Genomic DNA, 19396 nt, shown 5'->3' with positions numbered 1-19396 from the left:
GTACTATAACTAGTACTGATTATATTAATTAATATTATATGCAGATTTTTGACTATGTGGGGGAGTCAATGCCCTTAACCCCTACATTGTTCAAGGGTCAGCCGTATAAGCCAAAAATGTGATATTAAAAATTAATCCCCATAGAGTAGAGGCAGCTAACATAGGAGGACAAAGTCAGAATGCTGGGCTCTAAAGAGAAGTGTAAAAGTACTGGGATCACCCAGTCTTGGCCCCCTCTAGGTCTATGTCCATAGCTGAGAAGCCTTTGTCCAGCATCAGCCCCAGTGTGCAAGGGCAAGGGCTCCCATCCTTTCACTGCACCATACAGGAGTGCACGGCAGCCTCCCCTCTCTGGGCCTCTGCAAGGTCCCAGCTAGTCCATCTGAAAGTCTATACAGCTTGGCCCCTGTAGGAAATACCAAGGCTCATCTGGAGGCCATGGGGTGACCTCACTCCACTCCAGTCCTGCAATCCTCCAACCACCCGGGGTCTGCTATTTCTCTTTTCCAGACTCAGCCTCAGAGAGTGATTCTCACCAGAGTCTGACAGCCTCCAAGGTGTGGAGCCAGAATACAGACTCCGCTCTCCCAATCATCCCGGCAACTCTCCAACAACTCGAAATGGGAAAATCAGCATATCCTCTTACACAGCAGCACCTTTTTTCTCTTTTTTTTTTGAAGATTTTATTTAGTGCTTGCTTCAGCAGCACATAGACTAAATATTTTATTTATTCATTTGAGAGAGACAGAGCAGAAGCAGGGGAAGCGGCAGAGGGAGAGGGAGAAGCCGGCTCCCCGCTGAACAGGGAGCTCTATGTGGGTCTAGATCCTAGGACCTGGAGATCATGATTTGAGCTGAAGGCAGATGCTTAACCGACTGAGCCACCCACATGCCCCAACAGCAGTGCCTTTTAGAAAGCACTCAGGGAACATGGCAGAGGTGTCCAGCCTTTCAAGATTTCATTTTATGAGTCATTCAAATACCAGCAAGAAAAACAGCCTGGAGGAGAAGGGAACACTGCTGAGTCCAAACTTAAGACCCAAAACTAAAAGCTACCTTTTTTTTTTTTTTTTAAACCATAGGGGAAAATGTACAAGCCACCCCATGAGCCTGGGGTCCTGCCACATGGAGACCACATGAGGCCAGCCGCCCCAGACAGAAGTGTTCTTGTGCCCTCTCCTCTGACCTGAGGTTGAAGAGAATGGAAACAAAACTACTAGCTCTGGACACGGTTAGACAAGGCTGAGCTAGCTCCCAGCACGAGTGGGAGATGCCAATGTTAATAAAATGTCACCTCAATTACTTTTGCCAGGGTTATAAAAAGAAACTGGAGACTTCCTCCCTTGGGCATCTTCTGTTAATTGCCATTTATAAAAGTTCTGTTTGCTAGGCCTGGAATATGCATTATTTTCCCTTTGAAAACAAAAGGAAACTTCTAAAATATCAATCAGCATTCCAAATGGCAAAGTGATTTGTTTTCCAACTCACACTCTCGGATCAGCTCGCGAGTCTGTCTGAAACGCAGGCATCTGGTAACAATTTGTGACAATATAAAATCAAAGCTGAACTCCCGTGTAAATATTCTTTTTCTTTCTTTCTTTTTTTTTTTTTTTTACCCAGATTTCACCAGCCTGCACGTATCTTATCCATTTCCTTATATTCCAGTCTTGACTTTTATTTTCCTGGCTCCGAAAGAACTAGAGTCACACATTACGAATGTCACACCTCTTAATAAGCTCTACAGGCTAAATTCTTTCCAGCTCTGTGAAATGCAGCTTGCAGGGAGGGTATATATCTAGATTGGGTGACCAGATTGAAATATATCATTCCCGTCTCTTCCAATCTGCCTGGCCTCAATTATTCACTTGCCTTTGGAGCAAACAGGGCGGAATAAAAAAGTCTGGTGTGGGGGCACCTGGGTGGGTGGGTTAAAGCCTCTGCCTTCGGCTCAGGTCATGATGCCAGCCAGGTTCCTGGGATCGAGCCCCGCATGGAGCTCTCTGTGCAGCAGGGAGCCTGCTTTCCCTTCTCTCTCTCTGCCTGCTGCTCTGCCTGCTTGTGATCTCTCTCTGTCGAATAAATGAATAAAATCTTTAAAAGAAAAAAAAAAAAAGTCTGGTGTGGTCACTCTATTCACACACAGCTGCACTGACACATCCAGAGGCAAACAGGCTGAATCAGTAAAGGACAGGAACATCAGTGTATCATCTTAGACAGTGAAAGCGTCGAACAGTGCACATGCCAAGAACCATCACCGGATCCTCAGGCAAAATGCCTTTCACTCAGCAAGGGCCACAAAACTTGTTGGGTTGAAACAATGCACGTGTCAAAGGCAATAAAGCATTGTTGCAGAAGTATGGTCTTCCGGGTGAGAGAGGATCCCAAACTCTACGTGACTTGGCGGGAAAAGCAAGCTCCCTAGACTTCAGTTCCCTCATTTACAGGGTGATGTCAGCCCCTCTAAGACATGCAGAGTACCAGCAGAGTATAAGGGATGCAAGGATCACATTGGGTATTTACCAAGATCTAACTATAAATGCCAGGCACTGTGCTAAGAGCTCTACAGAAATCACTGGATTTAATCTTGGCAGTCATGCCATGAGGTGTCTGATTATTACAGGCTGTTTCCGTCCTCTTTATAGAGGAGTGCTGAGCTCCACGGGGATTACAGAATCTGCCCAAGGTCACACCCAGGAAATGGCAGATCTGGGATGTGAAGCGATTTCCATATGGCTCCAGAGCTCAGGATGTCAGTGTTCCATAATCATGCCTTAGGATGAAAAACCACCAATAAAACAAGAAAAAGACACAACGGCGCTAAAATACTGACACAGCATCACGGCCTTACTCTGAGTCGTGGACAAGTATGATGTCACCCCTACCCTGTGTCCCTGTTTAGCTACTGCAGACGACCAATCTTGCAGATTTGTGACTGGCGTCTCCTTTTCTCCTGGAGAACATATCCTCACCCTCCACATTCCAGATCACTGGGACCTCAGCACCTGGTAACAAACTGTAAATGTGCGCAAGCTGAACCAGAAATTGCTTGGAAAGTCTTACGATCTCTCTCAAGGATATTTTTTCTTTAATAAAAAGAAACGATAGGTCTTTAACTAAAATTAAATGAATAAAATCTGAGGTACAGTATTTTTTCTTTTTTGGAATTAATATGCTCAACCATTTACCTTAAAAAGTAATTATTAGGGCGCCTGGGTGGCTCAGTGGGTTAAGCCGCTGCCTTCGGCTCAGGTCATGATCTCAGGGTCCTGGGATCGAGTCCCGCATCGGGCTCTCTGCTTGGCAGGGAGCCTGCTTTCCTCTCTCTCTCTCTCTCTGCCTACCTCTCCATCTACTTGTGATTTCTCTCTGTCAAATAAATAAATAAAATCTTTAAAAAAAAAAAAAAGTAATTATTAGAATTTTTAGGCCAAAGAACTTGGGAACGAGCATGTAACTTGAGATAGTCTCCAAGCAGAAATAGCCTTCTCCATGTCGGAGGGAAAAGGAAAATGAATGCATCTTCACTCAAAAAAGTTACTTATGATCCTACAGATAGGTCACCCCAGTCCCTGGCATGTGACAGAACGCTCCCAACACGCCTGTTGGAATATTCAAGCAAACAGCTAAGATCTGCAAATAGAGGGAACTGTGAAATGCTGAGGGAGGCAGGGAAGACTGATGCGGGAGGGAGCCCTCAGAGGCATGTCTAGCTCACAGGATAGATGGGGGGGGGGGTATGCAGAAAAGGATAAGCCTAAACAGTCACAAGCAGCCTCATACCTGAATCACCCAGGCCCTCAGCAGAGCCCCACATCAGGAGAGAACTTCCACTGATTCGCACTTGGATTAATGTGTTGAAGCAAAATGAAAATACGTCACATAACACCAGACACTGTTTACATCTCCCCGGAGGTGCAATAAAGCCGGAGACACAACAGGCTTTGTCCGCAGTGACAACACTGTTCCCAAACTTGCGTGGACCCCAGAGGCACCTCAAGGGCCTTCGGGGACAGATGGCTAGTCCCAGCCTCCAGAATTCCTGATTCACACTGGTTGGGCGTGGCCTGGAAAACTGCATATTTCTAATGAGTTTCTAGGTGATGCCTGTGTTCCAGGTCAGGGACCACATTCATGAGAACGACTGGTCTACCGCTGTGACAAAGAACTGGACAAAAACAGAATTGTTCACCACAAGAGTTTAGGTCCCGCCCCCCCAACTCCAAATTCCACAGAGCCCAGGCCACCTACAGACACGCCTTCAGGCTGTGCATTGGGATTTCTGTCCTTTCCCACTGGCCAGGGAGAGAAAGGCTGGTCCACAGCGGGTGGAGAACCGGATCCAAGTCTAACACCGCGACACCACCAGGCCTGTGTTTCCTGGGGCCGCCATAACACCTTAATGCAAGCTGGGCAGCTTCAAAAATCAGAACTTGATTCTCTCACAGTTCGGGAGACCAGCTAGATGTTCGAAATCTGGGCGTCTGCAGGCTCTAGGGGCGCATCCTTCCCTGCGTCTTTCCGCTTCTGGTGCTTGCTGGCAATGCCTTGGCTCACAGATACACTGCTCAGTCTCCGTTTCCATCTTTCCTGGTGTTCTCCTCTCGGTCTCTTGGCTGTGTTGACACGGCCTTCTTCTGAAGACACCAGCCCCTGGCTTCAGGGCCCACCCTACTCCAGTAGTTCTGACGTGACTACAGCGGCAAAGGCCCTATTTCCAAATAAGATCACCATTCTGGGGCCCCATATGGACCTGAATGTCAGGGGACATACCTCGAGGGCTGCAGAGGTGGGTGACCCAAGGGACTTCAGAGATTACAGGTAATGCTTCCCCTGAGGGGCATGCCCTCAATCCAGGCCACCATGACAAGCTAGCATCACGTGTCTGGGACCGTCAGAGGCCCCAGGGTTGCCTCTGCATTCAGGCCCCCACCTCCCTCTGGGACCCCTACACCAGCTTTGTCACCCATATCCCCACCTTGGGGAGAAGACTTCCAGCCTCCACAAACCTCCGGACACTCTTCCAAAAATTCTGCATGTGTAAACGTAGAGGAACTCCCTCAAAGTGAACATTTTGGACACGCACACGTTCGTCTTTCTCAAGGGACAACGAGGATGCCAAAGGATGAAAACCACAAGGCAGGTCCTCCTAGGGTCCTCCTCCTCCATCTGACCTGCCTCCAGAGGTCAGACTTGCCCTACTCAGAAGCCTCTGTCCTTGCTCTGAAATGAAGCTCCCATCCACAGTTCAGCACCCAGTGAACCAAGCCATCACCTGCCCGCGCCCACGGCAGCAACAGTGGACCTGACCTCTCTTGCTACCCAGGAGCCCAGCTACCTTGGGCTCTACTTCTCTCCTGGAAGGCAGGCGCTGGCCCCACGCATCTGTGAACAAAGAAGCCACTTGACTGTTCACACGAAGGCGTGTGAACAATCCGGCACACGGAGAGGCATGCGCCGCCGCCAGCCCAAAGCCAAGCCACGCTGGGAGCCCTGGAGAAAGCCCCAGCTCTAACTCTGTTCAAAGACAGGAGGTGAGGGCCACATGCAAAGGGACCTTTGAACAGTGATGGGAAGAGGGGGAGGCCAAGACACCAGAGGAGCATACAACGGAATTCATGGTCATGATCACAGGGGCCCGAGGTGTGCCCCAAGGTCCCTCACCCTCGAGGGGGATATCCTGCTTAGAAAAGGAGGCCGGCAGACAACACCCACAAACCCTGGAAGGAGGGTTGTGGCTTCTGCAAAGGGAGCGAGCAAAGGTACGTCTTCTAGAATTGTCTTTGGAGGCAGCAGTCCCACGTGCGCCCTGGGGCAGCGTCTTCCACGTGCCGGCGTGTGGGCCAGACCAGCTGTTGCCCTCCACACCTCACCACCCTGCAGAGCCAAGTGTACAATGCTGAACATGTGAATTCAGCCCTCCTTGCTTCCCCGTCCCTGAGACCTTTATTTTGGCAATGGAAATTGTCAAGTCTCCAGTGCAAATAGAGGCGAAAGTCGGGGCCGAAAGGCAGGCGCATTGTTTCCCTTCACCGCTCTGATTTTACTTTACTACTAGTTATGAAATGAAAACAATGCAGCAAATCTTCTGTTCGGTGTACCATAGCATAAGCTCCACCACTCCGCGCCAGATGATCTTAGCGGACCCCGTCAAGTTTCTCAACAGATCGCGTAAAGCGCAGGCAACTTGGACTTCACGGCTATTATGAGACAGATCAGCTACCAAGGAGGGCCAAACCTCTGCGAGGTGCTTCATGCTTCATTCTTACGTCAGGCCTGGCAACACTCTAAAAAAGGCAGACATTATTATCCCCCCATTCTACAGATGAGGATGTTGAGGTTCAAAGGGGTTAAATGAGGCGCCTGAAAGCGCCCTATGTAGCAGAGCCTTCTGACTCCAAAGCTGGTCTTTCCAGTCTTGAATCTGTTCACCCAATTAGCTGAGGAGGAGGCCCTACCGCCAGGGGCGGGGACGCAGGAACTCTGACTGGGGAGGCAAGAGGTTACTGGGGAAATTTTCCACAACCAGCCTTCTTGGGCCTGCCCCAGAGCTTATCACGTGGAAATCAGCATCCTGCCTGCTGAGAGGCGCTGGCCGGCCAAAAACTATGGCACAATATTTCTTTGTACTTCAACATACTGAAGACAAAATTCCGGGTCTGTCACACCCACAGTTCACGTCCACGGACCTCTTCGTTCCTCTTAGTCTGAGCTTCCTAGTCAATAAAATGGCGAATGCACTGCCTTTTTTGAAACGACCTGATGAAATAATCTATACAAAAACGTTCTATAAACCGCAGAGCCCGAAAGCAGCAGAAAGAACTTCTGTCATCAGGTGTTTTGTTTGGTGATGGGTAAATCGAGTCCCTCAATGACTCCCCCACACATGACCCTGGACCTTCATCTTCTTCCTTCACTGTTCCCCCTCCAAAAGCAAACTTTATTCAACTCATTAAACGCAGTACTTAAGGAGAACCACCTTTCAACACCACATCAACCATCTGTCCCCTAACATGCCAATGTCTGTCCTCCAGCAAAACTGTCTTCCGGTCCCTGACGTTCCCCCACGCTCTTCCTAAGACCATCAAAGCAGATAGTGGGTTATAAGCGTTGGTTTTACAAATCACTGGGTTAACGAGTAAAGTGCTTTAAAATAAAACTCCGTGTGCTAGGCATCTCCGGCATTCTCAGTATTTTACTACTCTCTTCTTGAATGGTTGGTCATCTATCGTGGGGTTGAACGTAGGTATGTGAACGCCCTGGCCTTTAAATCAAGCACAGAACCAGACCCTCTCACGCACACACATATTATCACAAGATTCCAAGTCCTAAACTTCTGACATTTGCATGTGCCGCCTTGCAAGCTTTTTAGTCTTCATAACTAAATGTGCAGCAATGAACTCCAAGCCACATTAATGATAACCCTGTTAAATATAAACTAGTGTGCAATTATCCAAAATGCTAACAACACAAACAAAAAGGGGGAAAAGAAACCCAGGGAACTCTGATTGATTATATGTTTTTGGAGGCTTTTAAAAACCAAACAAAAATAAAAATACAGCATCACATAGTTTGTGAAAAAGAATAACAGCTAATACTTTTGTGATTCCTACACGTAATACAAAACGGTCTGTTCAAGCTCCACAGTGCCTGTGAAAAGCCTGGTTTTTAAATTGTACATAGGCTGAAATATAAGGGGGGTCTGATCTTTTTCTGAGGTGGAAAGTGAGTGGTGGTGAACTTTGGGGACATTTACAACATTATGTGAAGTAGCGGATTCTTCTATAAAAACAAAACAAAACAAACACACAAAAAAACTCTGGTTTTCAATACTCTTCCCCTGATGGTGACATTGTGCACAGCCCCCCAAGGGGAGAATGGAACCAAATGATATGCTGGTAAACCAGCTCTCTAGAGGGGGTGGAAAAAAAGAAGAATCACCCCCCCACTGGCAGAGGTGACTGATTCCCAGGGTCTAAATATTCCCTGATATCAGGACTGATTTCAGGCTATCAACCGGCTCAGATTCCCGTTGGTTGTTCTAACCACCTCTGTAGGAGCCAACTATCACACACCCGGCTCTAACAGAAACCCACTTACAAACCAGAGTTCAAATCCTAGCTCTAGATCCCAGCTGGGCCTTCGGCCAAGTTCCCTTTACCCCTCTCCAAGCCACTGCCTCCATAACTCTAAGATGGATAGCTATATGCTGCATTATTGAAACAAAACGATGCATGTAAAGCACACAGGACTTTGGAAGGCACTCAGAACTCCATACATGTTCCCTCCTCTCCCCAGGGAAGGGGAGAGGCAGACAGGGGTGGGTGGGGTTAGGGGTACAATTTATACTCCCTGAACCTGTCTCACCCCCAGGACGGGGACAGAAATATCCAATGGGGAGGTTCCTTATTGCCGAACTGAGGAAGAGGCGGTGAGGTTGTTTTACTAAATAACGGGTTGGGGGTGCCCCCAGCATGAAAAGACAAGACCTAAAAGGCTGGGGGGGGGGTACCAGGATTATCGTTACCTTGAAGACCAAGGTATCCTGCAGGATTTCAAGCGGTTTTGCCAGTGTCTTGGGATCAAATTTCCCTACTAACAGTCAGGGAATGCGGGTTTAGCTTGGTTCTGTGGGTGCTCTGTAGAGGGAGCTGCTCCACTCTGCTGAGAACCAGCCCCAGATCATCACCAACCAGCCCGCAAAGGGCCAACAACCAGGGAGGGGTCAGGGCCCGTACGCACTGGGAAAGAAGAAAGTCAAGGCCCCGAGAGGGTGCTCAGTGCCAAACGTGAGGGCTCTGTGGGGTGATGGGTCAGAAAGGAAGGAGCATCTGGTGGGAGGGGAGTAGGGACCTTCCCCTAGGGAAGCCTGTTGAGTGCCACAGCCCTCAGCGCTCAGTGGAAAATCCACAGGCCTGGACATGACAGGTGGGGGAGGGGGAGGACACGGTTGGGGGGGCCGGCGGTTTGCAGTGGTTGCCACAAGGTGGCCACACGTGAAATACAAGGAATTTAAAGTGGGACAAGGTCAGATGTGGGTTTCAGAAAGTTCCTTCTACCAGCCAGGGGGAGAAGGAGTGGGCAGGCCCAAACAAAAGCCAGGAGCCCCCAGGACAAGGAGAGTTGGGGGGAGGGGTGCGGGAACAGGACAGGGCGACACCAGTGCACACCTCCAGGGTTCGGAGGGCTGGGCTGGGGCAGGGGGGGGTCGCACATGTCTCCTGTAAGGAGCCAGAGAAGAACTAGCTTAGGCTTTGGGACCATGCTCTCTGCCACAGCTGCTCACTGGGGTTCCTACAGCCCAGGGCAGCCAAAGACAATACAGAAACAAACAGGTGGGGACGCCTGGGTGGCTCAGTGGGTTGGGCCTCTGCTTTCCACTGAGGTCATGGTCCCAGGGTCCTGGGATGGAGCCCCCCATAGGGCTCTCAGTTCAGGGGGGAGCCTACTTCCCCCTCTCTGACTACTTGTGATCTGTCAAATAAATAAATAAAATCTTAAAAAAAAAAAAAAAAAAAGAAAGAAAGAAAAGAAAAGAAAAGAAAAATCGGGTGTGGCGGTTTCCCAGATGTTATGAAAAACAGCCCGTGGGCAGCAGTTGGCCGACCCCCCGAGTCGGGGGAAAGGGATACAAAGGGAGAAGACACAGCAGGTCCAAACAGAAAACACACCCAGGAGGGAGGCAGTACTGTTCCCATTTCATGGATGACGGCCTCACCACAATGGCAGTGGAAGGGCTGGGCCACAGTGGGTGACGGCAGGGCCCGGCTCAGGCTGGGTCCCGCTTTTTCCTGGCCCCATGCAGTAGACCAGCAGAAGCACAGATACAGCAATGGGAAGCCAGCGGCAGCCAGATGTGGCTGAGACGAGCTCAGGAGGCCAGTCGGGCCTGAGCCACCCAGGAGTCCTTCGACTGAGTCCCTGCATTTGAACCCAGCCCCCGTAAAGGCTCTGGGACCCTCTGCTTCAGAAAGAGGGTGATGCAGTAGTGTTGTCTCAGGGCATTTGTAAGTATAAACTTGCTTAATCTTCATTAAGAGCTTCAAATAATGCTTGGCACATATTTGGTAAATACAAATACTGTGTCAAGGCACTGAGCCAGGTCCCACAGGGGAGGTCATAGTGTTCCCACCTTGATGGGGGCCCAAAACAACACGTGCACCTCTAACCGAGCACTTATCACTGGAAAGACTGGTCCATTTGCTATTTATATCTCCCAACAGACAGGGACCTCCCTTTATGTCCCTACCTCCCATGACTAGCCCACAGGCACCTCACCAATGAGAGTCAATATTCAACGTTTGTTGAATAAATGACACAAGACGGTAAGTCCCCAACCCAGAATTTCCTCTACCTCAAAGTACCTCAAGTCACCCTCTGCTCACTCTGTGGCCTTGGATTCCTGCCCCTCCATGTTGTTAGGGGGCTGGAATCAAGGTCTACAAAGAGCTTTGCCAACCTGAAGGCCCCTGAGCAAGAGAGAAGGTCAGCACAGACCTCTTTCTCAATGGGGTGGTATTGGTTGGGGACTGACCAACTCACGAGGCAGTGGCTGGCTTCCAGCATGGAAGGCCTCTGAAAGTGGCCAGTCCAGTTATCACACCTTCACTGCCAGAAGGAGCACAGCTGAGGGTGTTTGGAAAGTTCTCTCCGAAACCAGGGGAAACCCACTCAGTCCTTCATTCATCAGAACACGTCCCGCCAACTGGAGCCACAGGGGACCAACTCAGTGCCACTTCCACATCCTACTCTAAGGCTAGGTGATCCACCGGACCTGAGCTAAACACGCCCCGTCCTCAGCAGCAGGCCCATGACTGAGCCGCTCAGAGCCCCATGCCAGGAAGAGTTGGCAGCTCACCTATCCCAGCCCTTTAAGTCCATAAAGGTAGAAAATGACCTGTCCAGAGTGAGCAGGCCTGGCAGGGGCTGGCCCAGAATCCAGAGCTGCCAAGTGCTGACTGGCATTCCTGATTCACACCATGACACCTCACCGGGCCTCACCCCGTTTTCCTTCCCAATCTGCTTGAAAGGCTACCTAGTACCAAGTCCCTCCCCCGCGCCACCAAACAGCTCTCCTTCCATTGGGAAAAAGTCCATGCAGGCGGAGCTCCTCAGGCCCGCTGTGGGGACAGGGTATAGAGCCATGCTGCGGATCCCCCACCCACTTTCCAAAGGGCAAAAGGTCAGACTTGAACTAGCTGCCCTTTCTGGGCCCTTGCCAGCGGTGAGCAGGCTTCCGATTTATTTCCCTTTCTGAGTTCGCCCACAACATTACAGGCTTGTTGAGTGCAAAGGGGAGGGCAGCGGGTGAACCTTGGGCCACTGACCTCAGTCCCTGGCAAGGCACGGCCTCTGCTGAGTCTTGGGTAAGCGTCCTGACCAGGGCCGAGCCTGCCTGGGACTGCACCTTTGGTCTCCGTCATTCATGCTGCTGGAAAGATGGTTCAACAATAACCCGGGTTTGCTGATTGCTGGAGGAGATCAAAGTCCTGTCTGGATTTCTAAAACCCAGATGGGTCAGGTGGCTTACAACAGGAACACGGGGTGGCGACTTGCCTCAGGTCCCAAAACAAGGAGGTGACAAGCTGAGAGAAAACATCCATGTCCCCTCTCTTACTCTGGCTGTAGACCTCCTGGTCACCACGTTTTCTTTTCAGTGAAGGCAGGGACTGTGGATACAGCACCTTGACATTCAACCGAAGAGGGGCAAGGCAGAGAGGGAGAGGTGGTCAGCTCAAGCAGCCTGAGCCCTGCCCGAGCCGGCAGAGTGACCTTGAGCACATTATTTCACAAGTGCGAGAGGAGACCTGGTTTCCTCGCTCTTACTAATTGGAACAATCCTAGCAGCCAGTCAAGGCTTCCTCCTCAAAAGGCTGTCCATTTGCATTTGCATTTGCAGGAAGCTGTTGGAAATGCAGAATCCAGGCTCTCCTGGACCTGCAGGATCAGAATTTTCCCACTTTTTCCCCCAAGGTCCCAGGGGATTCTAAATACATTTACATTTACATTTGAGAAGCCCGGATATAAGGCGGTGGGGGGGGGTATGCCTCCTCAGAGGCAGCCCTCAGCCCTTAGTGATGTAAGCCCAGTTCACACTTGAAAGGGCCCAAGACACAGCCCCCACCTCCGGCTCTCTAGGGGAATTCAGACCCAAAAAGGCTGATTAACTTGCCCAGGGTCTCACAGTGGCTTCAAGATTTGAACCCAAGACTTGGGAGTTCTTTTGCACGGCGGCTCTCTTTCCATGTACGAATGAACTCTCCATCCACAAGGCACAATGCTAATGCAGGTGCTCTAAGAAGGAATGCCCTTGTGTATTTTTAAATTAATTCCCTGGTCACCATGCAGGGTCCTCAAGCAGGCCTGATGGCTCACACTGGTTCAGCTGGGCTCGACTCTTGTGCTTCTGGGCATCTGTCTGCCATTCAGAAGCTCAAGGAAGTGGAGCAGCCAGGATTGCTGGTGGCTGCAGCCGGAGAGGAGATGTCTAAAGTGAAAAGAAGCCTTAAAACACACCTTATAAATTTACACTCCCTTTCACCTATTAACACCTTCCCCAGGCAGCTGGCACCACCCAAGCAAGCACACAACAGGGTATCAAGCTAGAAGGCATCTTGTTGGCTTCCCACCTCTGACACCTAGCCAGAGAGCGAACCCCAGCACGCTGGCTTCCCAGGACTGGAGCTTTGTCCATCAGGCTGGGAAGACGCCCAGGCCCACAGGACTGGGTTCCCCAGACGCTCCAAAGGAGACAGTAGCAGAAGCAGCAGGGGTCCAAACAAAGGTTAAATGGGGGAGGGGGGTGACTAAAGAGTAGAGAATCACACCAGTAGGACTGGCCTGCTGTATCCCAGACAAACATTTCCAGCCCACAGCTCCAAAATTGTTCTAGGGCCTACCACATGCAAGGCATAACCACACAGCTGAGTGGCAGAGGAAAAGATGGCAGCCTCGGATGTCCCAGGTCTGGGTTCCCATCTTGGCAGCACTGGCTCTGGGAAACCACCTACACACAGATGTGCCTATGCAGATTCAACGAGATGTAGGTCAAATGTCCAGCCCAGGGCGCAGAAATGGTGCCTGGGCCCAGAAACTGACTTATTTCAAGGTCTAGAAGTCGGAGCAGTGACTGTGATTTTACCAGTGGGCAGACGGAAATAACACAGGACATTTCACGGTTTCAGATTGAGAAATTCTGATTTTATGTATTCTTAACAAACCCAATCTAGGAGATCTCAAGTTCATCATAAAAGGCAGATTTCAGATTAACGATGGCAATGCCTTCCAAGCTTTCATTTGTATATGAATCATCTGGGGTTCTTGTTAAAAATGCCAATTTGCGGGGTGCCTGGGTGGCTCAGGGGGTTAAAGCTTCTTCCTTTCAGCTCGGGTTGTGATCCCAGGGTCCTGGGATTGAGCCTCGCATCTGGCTCTCTGCTCAGCAGGGAGCCTGCTCCCCCCCCCCCCCCCCCCCGCCTACTTATGATCTGTCAAATAAATAAAGTCTCTTTAAAAAAAAAAAAAAAAAAGCTGATCGGCACTCAAGTAATCTGGAGTAGGACCAAAGAGTGTGCATTTCTAAGAACTCTGGTGAAGCTCAGGTTCCCAAAGCCCACCCTTTTGAACAGCAAGGTTCTAAGGAATTCCTTAAATAGTAAGAGATATATGCATGGAAGGTATAATTTGATTTAAAAAGGACATCCCAAGAGAACAACCATGAAGTAGTATACAGAACCATACTGGCCCGGCGGTTTCTTAAAGGGAGGCACACCTGGGATTCCTGAAAATTGGCCATGGGCCCTATTCAGATGAGCTTGTACTCTACCTCACACCGTCTAGGCAGGTCAAAGTACTTGTTAGTGGTCATAAAGGCAGCACGCTTCTGACAAAATTCCCAAACGCAGCATGGTGTCAGAAACAAAGCGTCCTAGAATATTTCAAGTTCATGACCACTCCAACAGCTGTAGACAAGCTAGGCTCTTCAAGGCCTTTCTTAAATCCCTATTTTACCCATTCACCTCTTCTCTGTAAGCTAAATCTCATGCTGTTTCTGTTGACAGCTGTAATAAGAAGAAAAAAAAAAAAGCCTCTATCAAGTTGCCAGATAGGGATAATTCCTAAGTAGTAAGACGAATTTGACTGTCAGGAAGCATCTTCAATTGACTGACTCATCCTAACGTGTGTGCTGGGGGGTTGGGGGGAACTCCATAAAACATACAAGGAGTTCATATTTATAAAACTGGAGATCCAATTCTGGCTACTCTTTGGATCAGAAATAACACAGGGGCGACTGGCTGGCTCAGTCGGTGGACCATGTAACTCTTGATCTCAGGGTTCTAAGTTCCAGCCCCATGCTGGGTGTAGAGAAAACTTAAAAATAAAATCTTAAAAGAAACAGTAACACAGAAGATCTTTCATATCTCCTGCAATGAGATTCTTGGAGACAAAGTGTGAGGTAATCTGATCTCCAGCTGCTTTTTGCACAGGAACACATCTGTCCACCATGAGACACAGACCAGCCCAGCACACTGGCTTAGAATAACATGTATGTTTATTACAACTCCTGTCATGACCCTCTGGCCTGGCTGGGCTAACACTCAAACTATAGAGTCACTATGAGCCAGTGGTAACAGCGAGCTGCCCAGAAACTGCTGAGCACGCAACAGTCGCCCAGAAAGGAAGGGATTCCCCTCCTGTGCACTTGCCCGCTAACGGATAGATGCATGCTCGGACCAGAAATGCCAGGGCCAGTCACCTGTGCTCAGCATCTCTCATTCATCTGTGCAATCACGAGGCTACCTCCCTGTTCCACACCCCTCCCCGCAGCCCATGTGCAATCACACCGTGAGGCTACACACCAGGCAGGCTCATGATTTCACCCTTTGGGGAAGGAGACTCAGAGCAAATTTCTGGAGGAGACTGGCTTGTTTTTCCCCATCTGCCCGTTGGGGGAGGAAGTGAAGTTTTCCAACAGGACCACCTTCTTACTTGGGGCAGAAAAAAATGTCTGAGATTTCAGAAGAGCAGTACAGGAGAGCGGCTATAACAGAAAATATTCTTTCTCATCTTGAGGTCTGCGAAATGTTTTCATTTCAGAAGGGGAAATGGAGACCCCAGAGGTTAGGAGGCCTTATTAGCAAACAAGGGAGGACACTCCCTCCCAGGAAACAGGCCTGTATTTCTCCCCTACTCCCCACACAGGTTCTTTTCCAAACTCTGGTCCGGCTTCTGACACAGAGCTAATTCCCAACTGTCCTGTGAACATATGTTGACGAACTCTAGCTATGTCCGCCAAAATGAGCATATGTCCAACATTTCAGATTTTTGCTAAGATGCATAAAACCTGCAGAGGACTGAAGCTGGCAAATACAAGCTTGTAACTAATTCTAACGAATTCATCTTGGAATGGTAGAAAAAAAAATCCTCAAGCCCTATTTCCTCCCTCTGCCCAAACTCCAAAGCCCGGTGCAAGGAAATATAAGAATTTTCCATTTCTTAGGAAAGCAAAAGGAAAACGCCAAGTTTTCCTGGGACGAGGGACCCTCTGAGGATAGGCAGTAACTCCCCTCAGGAGGGATTCACCCCGCGTCTTCCAGAAGCTCAGGCTCACACGCGCCACTCCGCGGGCCGGACGGACCCACCGCTGGACTTTGCGCCCCGCCAGGTCTTGCCTGGCGTGGGGAGAGCGCGCCTCTGGACCTGGAAAGGATTTCTAGAAGTTCATGATCTCCCCTTGCAATGGGAGGTTTGGGGGCGGCTTTTTAATGGGCTCCTGCAACTCCCAAGTCCGGACTCAGCGTGAAGCGTGATGCTTCTGCTCTGAGAAAGGCGGGCTCAAGCACACACCTGTGAACACACAGTTCCTCTTTTGCGTGCCCTCGTGGTTTGGAATTTGGGCCAGAAGCCCAGGGATCCCGCAGGGCGCGGGAAGGTGGGCGCGACCCGTGTCCCGCGGACAGGCGCCTGCCGGGAGGAACCTGGGGTTAGGCGCGCGTCGCGTCCTGCCTACTCACCGGGACCTCTGCAACTGTTCCAAGGCCCCCTGGCCCGGCTGTTCCAGAGAGCAGTAGTTCTGCGAAGTCTGCCTGGAGAAGGCGATGGGCAGGATTCCCTGAGTGAACGAGTTGAGGCGACCCCGACTGCCGCTCCCACTCCCGGGGGTCCCGGAGCCTAAAAAGGCGGCCGCCGGCACCTGCACGCTGAAAAAGGCATCGTCCTCCTCCAACTCCTCCTGCCCGGCGTTCCCGGGCCCGTCGGGCAGCTGCGGCGGAGCGCAGTAGGCGAGAGGCGCTGGCCGGGGCGGCTGTAACTGCTCCCCCGACGCCCGGCCCGCGCCCAGGGGGCTCACGAAGCCCCGGGTCGTCCCGGGGCCGGGCCCCGCAACGTGGCCGCCGGGGACCAGGGGTAGCAGCGGCGAGGGCTGCGGGAGGCAGGGGCCCCATCCGGCTGCAGCCGCCGCCGCCGTGCCCGCCGCGGCGAGCGCGTTGCAGCCGCCCCGCTCGGCGGCGGCGATCAGGCTGAGCCGAGTCCTCGCGCCGCAGGCGCTGCCGGCGCCCGGCTTGGCCGCGCCGCTCTCCTCGCCGCCGCCCCACCCCTCGTCCTGCAACGGCGGCCGGCCGTCCAGCGAGATGTTGGTGAGGAAGGAGAGGGCAGCCTGGCGGCGCCGCGGGTCCATGCGCGGCTTCCTGGGGGGCTCGGGCGGCGGCGGCTGGGCCGGCGCGGCGGCCGCGGGCTGGGGCTGCGGCGGCGGCTGCTGCAATCCGCTGGTGCCCGCGGCGTCGGTGCCGGCGCTGCTGCTGCGGCTGCTGCTGTTGCTGTTGCTGCTGCTGCAGGCGGCCGTGCCGGCGGTGGCGGCAGTCGCCGCCATTGTGTCCGTCTGCGGCGATATTTCCGCGCTGCCGGGAGAAGCGAGAGGCGCCGGAGTGCTAAGCGGCGAGCGCGAGCGCCGGTGACCCGGGCTGGGCAGGGCGCGGGGCGCGGGCGGCGTGCGCGGCGGCCCGGCCCCCCCGCGGGCGGGCCATGCTCGCCCCTCGGTGCTGCGGCCGGGGACGCCGCCGCCCCGGCCCACGCGCGCGGCTCGCTTGCTCGCTTGCTCGCTCGCTCGCTTGCTCGCTGGCTGGCCGGCTGGCCGACCCGCCGCAAATAGCCGGGTCCCGGGCCCTGCCCGCCCCTGCGGACTCCAGCCGCTCGGCCCGGGAGCCCGTATTTATAGGTGCGCGCGCCCTGCGCTCGCGCTACGAAGCGCTCTTTGCAATAACACAGTATCACGTGTGGGGAATGAAACCTGGGAGGAAAACAAAGCCGCAGGCGGCGGCCGCCGAGGCAGGCGGCGGGAGCCGCGGGGCCGGAGGAGGAGGAAGAGGAGGAGGAAGGGAAAGCCGAGCGAGTGGCGGGGCGGGCGAATCTTGCTGGCGGTCCAGGTAGCCCGAGCTTCCTGCGGGGAGCTGGTGGCTCCCAGGGCGCGCGGGAGCCAGCTAAGGAAGGCGAGCACGTTTCGCCGCCGCGCCCGCACTGGGAATTGGGGGTGCCAGCAGAACCCCGGAGTCGCGCGGCTTAAGGATGTGGCCCCGGGAGAGTTGTGGGTCTGCAGGATAGTTACTTGGAAGAACGCTGAGATCTGGCCCACGAGCTCCTCAACTGGACCCCGCGCCGCCGTTGGGCCCTGAGAAATAGGTCCTGGTTAATAGTTAACACGGGCAGGTCCACAACCCTGTCTGTGAATAGTCCCACCTCAAAGCTGCCGCTTAACCCTTAACAGTTGTGTCTCATTCATTCGCAGGCCGAGGGCGCAGCCCCTTGAGATAAATGCACGCCCCTCCGTGAGTAAGAGCCCAGGCGTGCTTGAACGTCCTCTGTGTGGGCAGACTGATTTACACATCCCCGTCTGATGGTGCCGTCACTTTTCATCTCTCTCTTAGCAAAGGCCAACGTCAACTTTTACTCTATGAAGACCGAGAAAAGCCATGATGGCCTCATACCCTTTCCCCCTTGTCACCTTGCACAATTTGTGGATTATGATCTCGGTTTATCCCATATAAACTGGGAACAGTATGATTACTTTCTGTCATTTATTTCATAAACATCCGTTTGGCACTTACCCTATCTTCTCTTAAGACGGGTCCCTGCCCAAGGATTGGAAGATCGTTCGGGAGCAGTTGGCATGCTGTACCTCGGAGCTCCAGCCCCACCAAATGCCTGTGTTGGCTGAGGAGGGTGGGGGGCTTGGGGGCACCAGGACCGACCTGAGAAACGTGTACCAGTTTCCCTGTGCGGTTTGGGTGACATACTAAATGTAGTAAGGGACAATTGTCACACTTGATTAAGCTCAGCGCCATCTAAGACACCTCTCTACACTTTTCTGAGGGAGAAGCAATGTGTTTACCATCAGGGGATTAATTTAATTAAAGGTTTAAATTTAGCTCTGGAACTAATGGGTAACTCTACATTGAAATTCCACTCCACTTCAGGTTCAGGAAAGTAAATTGAGTAATGTGGAGCAAATACACCAGAGATGTGCACTGAGCCTGGAGTGTACGAGATATGGGTGAGTTTCAGGTTACATTTACTTCGGACAAACATGGCACATGGCTCTTTGCATGAACAATTGTTCATATTTTATGCCATTTTTAGGCCTTTTGAAAAAGTAGAGAATGGGATCTATTTATAGCAGCCTTACAGCAGCTAAGTCGAAGCTTGGTGACCAGCTCTGTGAAATTTCATTAGGAGTTTAATGATTTTGTTTAACCAACTACCTCGAAACTTCCAAGTGGCTTTATTACAATTAACTTAATTTGCATGACCACTGGCCTGGTTGTGCCTGAAGGGGGTGTTAAATGAAAGACACCAGCTCTTTGTTCATGTTAAGGAACTCTTTTTTTCTTACAAAAATGATAAATGTTAATTGCACAACATTTAGAGAATAATATAAGTAAAGAGAAATTTTAGTAAGAAAGCATCACTAACAATCTCATCTGCTGTGCAGATAACTGTTGAACTTTTTATGTCTGTCCCGTACTTTTAAACAGACTAAAGCACACTGTTCCTGATTGTGATTTTTGCTTGCTGTGTTGCGATCATCTTTTCATTTAGAATATTCTTTATGGATTCATTTTAATGGCTGCATAGTGTTCAATTTGATGGAGAGATTATAATTATTAAACCTGTACCCTTTATTGAACATTTAGGTTGTTTCCAGTTTTGCTGTTATAAAGAGAGTGGTGATGACTTCCTTGGTTTTTCTAAATCTTGTTACCATCCGGTATTTTCTTAATTAAACAGATACTGGAGCAAATTCAGTGTCATGTTTTTAAGGCTTCCCATCCAGAAAGGTTGTTGTAATTTGCTGCAACACTCTTACCAGCATGTCAGCTTTTTTCATCAATCTTCATTTTTTTGTCCC

General features: G+C 51.3%; 1 protein-coding gene across 2 annotated transcripts in view; it reads right to left on the bottom strand.

The window, feature by feature from the left end:
• Nucleotides 1-17363, bottom strand: part of CABLES1 (Cdk5 and Abl enzyme substrate 1) — a 109502-nt gene extending 92139 nt beyond the window's left edge. The window contains exon 1 of one of the 2 annotated variants that reach the window (XM_045065444.1): nt 16011-17363. In XM_045065444.1, the coding sequence (XP_044921379.1) occupies nt 16011-16864 (854 nt within the window). In that variant the 5' untranslated portion in view covers nt 16865-17363. The remainder of the gene's footprint in view (nt 1-16010) is intronic. The other variant, XM_013051260.2, reaches the window with a different exon arrangement.
• Nucleotides 17364-19396: the final 2033 nt, after the last annotated feature.

The sequence above is a fragment of the Mustela putorius genome, unplaced genomic scaffold, assembly GCF_011764305.1.
Source record: "Mustela putorius furo isolate JIRA1106 unplaced genomic scaffold, ASM1176430v1.1 tig00003858_pilon_pilon_pilon, whole genome shotgun sequence".
Taxonomy (NCBI): Eukaryota; Metazoa; Chordata; class Mammalia; order Carnivora; family Mustelidae; genus Mustela; species Mustela putorius.
Note: the sequence above shows the minus strand (reverse complement) of the source record. Positions and strands in the feature narration are given on the sequence as shown.